This window comes from Ranitomeya variabilis, chromosome 2 (genome assembly GCF_051348905.1).
Source record: "Ranitomeya variabilis isolate aRanVar5 chromosome 2, aRanVar5.hap1, whole genome shotgun sequence".
NCBI classification, from domain to species: Eukaryota; Metazoa; Chordata; class Amphibia; order Anura; family Dendrobatidae; genus Ranitomeya; species Ranitomeya variabilis.
This window is the reverse complement of record NC_135233.1, coordinates 626,428,365-626,437,898: the sequence shown is the minus strand read 5'-3', so window position 1 is coordinate 626,437,898 and position 9,534 is coordinate 626,428,365. Positions and strand designations below refer to the sequence as shown.

Below are 9,534 nucleotides of genomic sequence, written 5' to 3'. Positions count from 1 at the left end.
GGCGGCAGACATTCTGGGTGGGACAGTGTTGTAATCAGTAATAACTGAGGAAGACGTGCAGCCTCTAGTGCCGGAAGTCACAGGGCTGGAAATTGGCGCCAAGATTGAACGCCGAGAATCCGATACAACGTAACAACTCAGGTGAGAGACCGGGGGCGTGCTGTATGTACACTGTGCTTGCCCTCCTCCCCCGGTCCTGTGTGTACACTGTGCTGTTCTCACTCTGTCCTGTGTGTGCACCGTGCCACCCTCCTCCCCCGGTCCTGTGTGTGCATTGTGCTTGCCCTCCTCCCCCGGTTCTGTGTGTACACGGTGCTTGCCCTCCTCCCCCGGTCCTGTGTGTGTGCACTGTGCTTGCCCTCCTCCCCCGGTCCTGTGTGTGCACTGTGCTTGCCCTCCTCCCCCGATCCTGTGTGTGCACTGTGCTGCCCTCCTCCCCCGGTCCTGTGTGTGCACTGTGCCGCCCTCCTCCCCCGGTCCTGTGTGTGCGCACTGTGCCGCCCTCCTCCCCCGGTCCTGTGAGTTCACTGTGCCGCTCTCCTCCCCCGGTCCTGTGAGTTAACTGTGCCGCCCTCCTCCCCCGGTCCTGTAAGTTCACTGTGCCGCCCTCCTCCCCCGGTCCTGTGAGTTCACTGTGCTGCCCTCCTCCCCCGGTCCTGTGAGTTCACTGTGCCGTCCTCCTCCCCCGGTCCTGTGAGTTCACTGTGCCGTCCTCCTCCCCCGGTCCTGTGAGTTCACTGTGCCGTCCTCCTCCCCCGGTCCTGTGAGTTCACTGTGCCGTCCTCCTCCCCCGGTCCTGTGAGTTCACTGTGCCGTCCTCCTCCCCCGGTCCTGTGAGTTCACTGTGCCGTCCTCCTCCCCCGGTCCTGTGAGTTCACTGTGCCGTCCTCCTCCCCCGGTCCTGTGAGTTCACTGTGCCGTCCTCCTCCCCCGGTCCTGTGAGTTCACTGTGCCGTCCTCCTCCCCCGGTCCTGTGAGTTCACTGTGCCGTCCTCCTCCCCCGGTCCTGTGAGTTCACTGTGCCGTCCTCCTCCCCCGGTCCTGTGAGTTCACTGTGCCGCCCTCCTCCCCCGGTCCTGTGAGTTCACTGTGCCGCCCTCCTCCCCCGGTCCTGTGAGTTCACTGTGCCGCCCTCCTCCCCCGGTCCTGTGAGTTCACTGTGCCGCCCTCCTCCCCGGTCCTGTGTGCGCACTGTGCCGCCCTCCTCCCCCGGTCCTGTGTGCGCACTGTGCCGCCCTCCTCCCCCGGTCCTGTGTGTGCACTGTGCCGCCCTCCTCCCCCCGGTCCTGTGTGTGCACTGTGCCGCCCTGCTCCCCCGGTCCTGTGTGTGCACTGTGCCGCCCTGCTCCCCCGGTCCTGTGTGTGCACTGTGCCGCCCTCCTCCCCCGGTCCTGTGTGTGCACTGTGCCGCCCTCCTCCCCCGGTCCTGTGTGTGCACTGTGCCGCCCTGCTCCCCCGGTCCTGTGTGTGCACTGTGCCGTCCTCCCTCTGTCCTGTGTGTACTCTGTGCTGTCCCCCTTCCTTACATAAGGGTACCGTCACACAGTACCATTTTGATCGCTACGACGATACGATTCGTGACGTTCTAGCGATATCGTTACGATATCGCAGTGTCTGACACGCAGCAGCGATCAGGGACCCTGCTGAGAATCGTACGTCGTAGCAGATCGTATGGAACTTTCTTTCGTCGCTTGATCACCCGCTGACATCGCTGGATCGTTGTGTGTGACAGCGATCCAGCGATGTGGTCGCTTGTTACCAGGGTAAACATCGGGTAACTAAGCGCAGGGCCGCGCTTAGTAACCCGATGTTTACCCTGGTTACCAGCGTAAAAGTAAAAAAAACAAACAGTACATACTCACATTCCGGTGTCTGTCCTCCGGCGTCTCAGCTTCTCTCCACTGTGTGAGCGTCTGCCAGCCGGAAAGGGAGCACAGCGGTGACGTCTGACGTCACCGCTGTGCTTTCCGGCTATGGCGCTTACACAGTGGAGAGAAGCAGAACGCCGGGGACAGACACCGGAATGTAAGTATGTACTGTTTGGTTTTTTTTTACGTTTACGCTGGTAACCAGGGTAAACATCGGGTTACTAAGCGCGGCCCTGCGCTTAGTTACCCGATGTTTACCCTGGTTACCGGGGACTTCGGCATCGCTCCAGCGCCGTGATTGCAACGTGTGACCGCAGTCTACGACGCTGGAGCGATATTCATACGATCGCTGCGACGTCACGGATCGTGCCGTCGTAGCGATTAAAATGGTACTGTGTGACGGTACCCTAAGAGTGATAATCTCTCCCGATCTTTTCAGGACGTTGCTGACATCTGAGGATGGAGATGAAGAGTGCGCCTCTGAAGCTTATGTGTGAGTTGTGGGTGATGGAGGGGTCTGGCAGGGCGGCCTGGGGGAGGGGTCTGCTGGCATCTGACTTCTTTATCTTTTCACCCCTCCAGATTCGGGCAGCGAGTCACCAAGTAGAACTCGCCTCCCTACAGGTAAAGTTGGAGCCGAAAACGTGGACCCTGAGGCCTCGTCCAATGGGGGCCAGACGTCACTGCTGCGTCTGACTGAGCCGGAGGTGAAGCCGGACACCCCCAGTATCCCGTCAGTGCGGAGCCGCATCCAGATGCTGCAGGGGCTGAGCAGGACAGGTACCAGGCCCCACATCACCTGCGTATTACTACTCCCATCATCCCTGATCACCTGTCTGTGTATTACTGATGTACTACTCCCATCATCTCTGTCCTCGGAGCTCTGATCTCCTGTCTGTATTACTTATGTACTACTCCCATCATCTCTGTCCTCGGAGCTCTGATCTCCTGTCTGTGTATTACTGATGTACTACTCCCATCATCCCAGATCCCCTGTCTGTGTATTACTGATGTACTACTCCCATCATCTCTGCCCTCGGAGCTCTGATCTCCTGTCTGTGTATTACTGATGTACTATTCCCATCATCTCTGTCCTTGGAGCTCTGATCTTCTGTCTGTGTATTACTGATGTACTACTCCCATCATCTCTGATCACCTGTTCATCGCTTTTTGGTGGCTTCTTCTGTTCCTGCGTCTACCTTTCTTTATGCAGACGGTGCTCAGGATGTCCGAGAAGAATCCTTGTCCTGTATCGAGGGCGAGAAGGTGAGTGCCCACGGCTGGGCCTTCCATTGCTCTGTGCCCACGGCTGGGCCTTCCATTGCTCTGTGCCCACGGCTGGGCCTTCCATTGCTCTGTGCCCACGGCTGGGCCTTCCATTGCTCTGTGCCCACGGCTGGGCCTTCCATTGCTCTGTGTCCGCGGCTGGGCCTTCCATTGCTCTGTGCCCGCGGCTGCGCCTTCCATTGCTCTGTGCCCCCGGTCCTGCGCCTTCCATTGCTCTGTGCCCCCCCTTCCTGCGGTCGGCTGGCCCTACTGGTACCCCCTCCACTTTCCTATGCCTTGTCCTTCACCGGTCCCCTGGCGTTTTGCCCATTGTACTGTTCTGTTGTGTGATGATCCTGCTCTTTCTCCTCAGACTGTCTCGGGGATGTTGAATCGGGCACCAGAGGAAGCCGCGGAGCCTTTGGCCGGTAAACATTAGGAGGGAGGCAATGCTGGCCAAGGCTGTGTGCTCTGCTGGACGGGGCCGGGACCTCACACTTTGTTCTCCTTTTCCAGGGCTGTCTCCATGTGACTGGGCATTGGAAGAGCGTGTCCTGCCTGTGGCTCACAGCACCCTTCGTTCTTTCCACGTAGAGGTTGAGCCTCCAAGTACAGATACGGCCAGCCGCCTCCGGCAGGTGAGAGCTGTGGGGCCTGCTGCGGCCATGGTTCTCCGCTCACACCACTAATCTATTGTCTCCAGGAGCGTCAGGAAGAGTTGGCCATGCTGTGCACTGTGATTGACCGCAGTAACCCCTGGAGAGTGGCATCCATGAGTCGGCCACAGAAGAGGACCCTGGAATCGGCCAGTCAGGTAAGCTAGTGGGTGGCCATGCATAGGGTGGGGGTCGCATGGGTGAGATTGCGCCTCCTGTGTGGTGTAAGGGGCACTACTTGTTAAATACTGCCCATTTCATGGACCTGAATCGTCCCTCACTGGTCTCCAGGACCTCAGCGGAGGGAAACGAAGACTGCGGGTCAGAGTCGGGCGCGGGAGCGTGAAAATGGGCCCCATGTTGGATTCAGATTCCAGTGTAAGTGATGTTGTCATATGGAGGGTGTTCGAGCAGAGGCCACAAACATACACGACGTCCACAGTACTTGCTCCGCTCACGCCTCTCGTGTCATCCATGTGTAGGGATCGGAGTGCGTGGAGCTGTCTCTGGAAGACAACGATGGATCCAGAGACCTGTCCAATGATAGATATGTCTCATCTCTTGAAGTGCACCTCCGTAGACCGTGTGATTCTGGTGAGGTCTGTTACCTGGGGGGTAATGTATGGTGATGGGGGGGTAGGTAATGGACATGTGATGCTGTTGCCCTCAGTACCGCCACTACATGAGATGTCTGTTTTTTTCCAGACTCTCATACCCCAGAAGATCCTCCATCCTTTATCTGTGAAGCTGCAGATTGCAAGTCTCCAGCAGGTATGTGCCGTGTCCTGTGTGGGGCGGTCTTCTGTACAGCTATACGGGTAGTGTGTGCTCCTGTCCAGTCATACAGGCCGCTCATCACGTGATGCAAGGTATATGACGGGGGGGGGGGGGGAATCTTTTTTTTTTTTTTTTCTCTGAAGGGCCGTTTGGATATTTATACCGTCCTTCGGGGGCTGTACAAACTGCGCCCACAAAGTCCATCCTGACCCTGGCACTGGTGTCAGGACGTAATCTTTCATTGCATGCCCTTCAGTGTTAAGTAGTGAGCACCGTGTGTGCTAGCAGGGCAAGAAGAAATTAATGAGCTGGTGGCAATCAAAATACAGCTCTGCCCAAGAATGCGGTCCCTGAGAATCTGTTCGAGGGCCTGATAAAAGGTCATCGAGGGCCGTCAGTGGCTCGGGGGCCTGAGGTTCCTCACCCCTGGTATATGAAATGATGGTGTGCGCAAAATCCATACTTCTATGTTTTGTGTTTTTTTAGCTCCAAATTAATAAGACTTGTACGAGCACTTGGGAAGTCGATACAGCACAGCCTTGTATGGTGTACTCAGGGCTTATAATAATAATAATAATATAATCTTTATTTTTATATAGCGCTAACATATTCCGCAGCGCTTTACAGTTTGCACACAATATCATCACTGATCACTGTCCCCGTTGGGGATCACAATCTAAATTCCCTATCAGTATGTCTTTTTGAAGCAGGGCTTCTGCTTCATTAGCACATACAAGCTACTTAAGTATCAGACAAAGGAATGTTCCCTCCCCAGTGTAGGGGCATGGATAGCGGTTTGAGACTACACCCACTCCCCTCCCAAATCACTATTATTTGGTCACCATGACAAAGAAGTTAGAAGAAAAGATGGCGACCACAGACCTATAGTGGTCTGTCCTCACAGTTCCCCCTTCTGTGACCAAGTATTGGCATTTCAGGAGGTATTTAGGAGCGCTCTACTTGTGTTCTCAGGAGCTTACTGCCTGCTTCACCAGAGCTCCTGACTACACTGGATATCTTCTAGGCTGGGGTCCATAATATACAAACAGGGGTTCTCTGAGAAGGTTTCCATTACACCTGGACTCCATTCCTTGGGTACAGCGCCATATACCAACAGACAAAACAATACTACTAGCAAACAGGTTTGTGTGACTCCTGAGAGCCCCCCCACTTACACCCCTGAACCAATTGCTTGGTTCAGGAAAGAGACTGTCTCCCACCACGAGTCCTCGGTTGTGTCCTGCTCTTCCCATAAGGTGGATGTAATGACCACATGTGAGACCTATGATCTGACAAGGGTGGATTTATGATCATCCATGACCACATTACCTGAGACGGATCAAGACCAGGAGACCTGCAGAATAAATGGGCGGCTCCTCTCCATCACCTCAGTTTGGTTTCCTGTCCTTGGAGAGAGAATCTATTCCCTGCAGTTGTCTGGGGGAATGATTGTTGTGGATTGAAGATATCATCACAAATAACTATAAATGGAGGTCCCATGAACAGCAGAAAAAAAACAAAGAACCCTTAAAAAGTAACTTTTATTAGAAAGTTGTCTTAAAATATCGCCTAATAGGCCAGGATACTTGTATTAAAAATGTCAAGAACAATATCTTGATTAGAAAAAATAGGAGCAATCCAAAAAAAGGAATAGCGGCTATCAGGCCCTATAAATCCCTGGTGGATGCCCTACCGTGCAGTGGAGGGTGGCACCCTAAGTTTCCATGGTATGACACCCCACTCTGCGGTGGCTGACCCTAAGGTACCCAAAGGCCTAATGTGTTGTAAAGTATAATAGGTGTCAGGAACATGGGGTATTATATATTCTGGATGTCCATCGATAGATCTATCACTCACTGAAAGTGCTAGCAGCTAAATGCAACAAGGGCAAAGTGCGGATTTCTCAGTAAGCCATTCAGGTAATCACTCCGTCTTTACACTTAAAAGAATCCTTATGATGTGGGGCACATTCTGATCATCGCATCTTTCGTATACGAGATTCACACAGTGAGTTAGGCGTGAAAATAGTTTTCATAATTCTGAGAAAAGAGGCGTGCATTTCATAACTCGGTCCCGACGAGAGGGCATGTCTTAACTCTGGTGAGTTGTGAGTCAGTCTTGGCCCAGGAAGAGAGCTAACAGCAGCTCTGTCAGCTGCCCTTATGCATCTAGATGTGTGCATCCTCCATAGCACATGGTTTGCCATGATCTGAAATGTAAGTGTTCTTTTCCAACTTGAATCCCTTTATTATTTGTAATTGCATTGTACATATGATGTCTCTTCCTTTATAATATCTTTTTATACTTTGTAAACACTGCCTACCTTTTTTTTTTTTTGGCGTAAAATAAGTAAGAATTAGTTTTACCGGTAATGTAGTTTCCAGGAGTCCATCCTGACAGCACCACCAGGAGGTTGTCCTTCATATCCTTGATAGGGACTGGAAACACAGAAGGGGTTAAATAGCCCCTCCCCACCTCCGCCCTTCAGTGTCTTCTCCAAGTACCACACCAGGATGGATGCAACGCTATTTTATTAAATTTCCATTACAAGTGTTTACACCACATCAGATAGGAAATATACGGGAGGGAATAAAAGGAGTGCTGTCAGGATGGACTCCTGGATACTACATTACCGGTAGGACTAATCCCTACTTTTCCAGGACGTCCCTCCTGACAGCACCACCAGAAGTACCAAATAACTCCTATTAGGGCGGGATTACTGCTTGGAGGACTTTCCTCCCAAAGGCCGTCTGTTGGTTTGACAGAACGTCCAGTTTGTAATGTTTACAGAAAGTATCTATTTTGGACCAAGTTGCGGCCTTGCAAATTTGATCCATGGAAGCCCCTGCACTCTCTGCCCATGAAGCCGAGACTGCTCTCAGCGAGTGGTCCTTAAGGCCTTTCAGTGGAATCTTTCCTGCCAATGTATATGCTGTCGAAATGGCTAACTTTATCCACCTAGCTAAGGTGGCTTTTGATGCCTTCTTTCCTCTATTTTTCCCCCGCCATCTGGATGAAGAGATTTGAATCTAGTCTCCAGCCTTCCGTGAGCTTTAGGTATTGTAGGACTGTTTGTTTTTTTTTTTTTAACGTCCAAAGAATGGAGAGAACGCTCTTTCTCATTTTTATGGTCCTCACAGAAGGTGGGCAATACTATTTCCTGGCTTCTATGAAAGTCAGTTACCACTTTGGGAAGGAAGGCTGGATCCAGCTTAAAGATGATGCAGTCCTCCTGGATCCTCAGATATAGGTCTCTTATGGAAAGGGGTTGGATCTCTCCTATACGTCGGGCTGAGGTTATCGCTAGCAGAAAAACCGCTTTAAGTGTTACTGATATGAGATCTGCTTGGTCTAGAGGTTCATAAGGATTTTCCCGTAAATTATTCAAGACTAAATTTAGGTCCCAAGGGGGGACGGAACTGCGTATTGTAGGTTTAATACGTTGAGTGGCTCTAATGAACCTTACCACCCAGGGGTGTTCTGCCAGAGGGTAATCAAAGGAGCCCAGAGCTGAGATTTGCACTTTCAGTGTATTGGGTTTTAGACCTTTGTCGAAGCCAGCTTGAAGAAAATATAGAACTTGAGGGATATTAAGTTCCTGTTTAAGAGGTATTGGGCCTGCACAATGTGAGCAAAATTTTTTCCAGACTTTGATATATGGCTGAGGTGACTGACTTTCTACTTTTTTGTAAGGTAGATATAACTGACTTTGACAGGCCTCTCAATTTCAGGATCTCCTTCTCAGGATCCAGGCTGAAAGCTGTAGGAACTCTAGTTTCTGATGAACAAGAGGGTCCTGTGTCAGGAGGTTCCGTTGTAATGGTGAGAGAATTGGATCCTCTAAGGCTAGGTTCACATTGCGCTAATGGGTTAACGCTAACGGACTGCGTTGCACGGCGAAATTGTCGCAATTAACGCCGTGCAACGGGTCCGTTAGCGCACCCATTGACAGCAATGTGATTTTTCCCTGTAGCGCATCGCTAGCGCATGCCATTTTCGGCACGCGCTAGCGATGTGCCGTTCTTTTGTGACGGACCTCGGACGCTGCAAGCAGCGTCCGAGGTGCGCCCGAGGTCCGTTCCTCGCTAGCGCAGATCGGGGATCTGCGGTAGCGGGGACGGCGAACGCGGACCCTAGAGAAACATTGCGTTAGCGCAATCCGCTAGCGCTATGCACTTAATGGATTGCCCTAACGCAATGTGAACCTAGCCTTACCCCATCTATCTCAATACCGGGAACCAGCTTCTCTTGGGCCAGTACTGCACTATTAGAATAACTGTTGTCTGACTCTCTTGGATCTTCCGCAGACCTCTCGGAATTAAGGGCAGAGGGAAGGCGTATTCCAGCTCCATATCCCAGTCCTGTGCTAAGGCATCTACTGCAGAGGTGTCAAACTGCATTCCTTGAGGGCCGCAAACCATGAGTGTTTTCAGGATTTCCTTAGCATTCCACAAGGTGCTGGAATCATTCTGTGCAGGTGATTACATTATCACCTGTGCAATACAAGGAAAACCTGAAAACATGACCTGTTTGCGGCCCTCGAGGAATGCAGTTTGACACCTCTGATCTACTGCCATCTGTTTGTCTCCTGGATTCAACGATCGAAGAAGTGTTTTGTTTTTGAGTTTATTCCTGAAGCGATCAAGTCTATCTCTGGGAAACCCCAGATGTCTGTAAGATGTGTAAAGCTCTCTTGATTTAAGGCCCACTCTGCGGGTTGTATTTTCTTCCTGCTGAGAAAATCTGCCACTTGGTTCTTTTCGCCTCTCAGATGTACCTCCGTTAAAGATCTTACGTTGAGTTCTGCCCAGGAGAATATTGTTTTAGGTCTTGTAGAGCAGTGCCTCGGACCCCCCCTGATGTAGTAGGAAGGGTACTGTAGTTGACTTGTCGGAGAATATTCTGACATGAAGGTTGTTGAGCTGCCGCTGAGTTCTGCTCAGCGCTTCCCAAACTGCTCTGAGTTC

At 51.8% G+C, this 9,534-nt stretch overlaps 1 protein-coding gene across 2 annotated transcripts in view; it reads left to right on the top strand.

Annotated features, from left to right (window-relative positions):
* Nucleotides 1-9,534, top strand: part of LOC143807461 (anillin-like) — a 58,244-nt gene continuing 48,710 nt past the window's right edge. The window contains exons 1-10 of one of the 2 annotated variants that reach the window (XM_077289027.1): nucleotides 1-141; nucleotides 2,308-2,361; nucleotides 2,451-2,648; nucleotides 3,082-3,134; nucleotides 3,508-3,562; nucleotides 3,651-3,772; nucleotides 3,838-3,948; nucleotides 4,082-4,168; nucleotides 4,273-4,384; nucleotides 4,496-4,561. In XM_077289027.1, the coding sequence (XP_077145142.1) occupies nucleotides 2,328-2,361; nucleotides 2,451-2,648; nucleotides 3,082-3,134; nucleotides 3,508-3,562; nucleotides 3,651-3,772; nucleotides 3,838-3,948; nucleotides 4,082-4,168; nucleotides 4,273-4,384; nucleotides 4,496-4,561 (838 nt within the window). In that variant the 5' untranslated portion in view covers nucleotides 1-141; nucleotides 2,308-2,327. The remainder of the gene's footprint in view (nucleotides 142-2,307; nucleotides 2,362-2,450; nucleotides 2,649-3,081; nucleotides 3,135-3,507; nucleotides 3,563-3,650; nucleotides 3,773-3,837; nucleotides 3,949-4,081; nucleotides 4,169-4,272; nucleotides 4,385-4,495; nucleotides 4,562-9,534) is intronic. The other variant, XM_077289028.1, reaches the window with a different exon arrangement.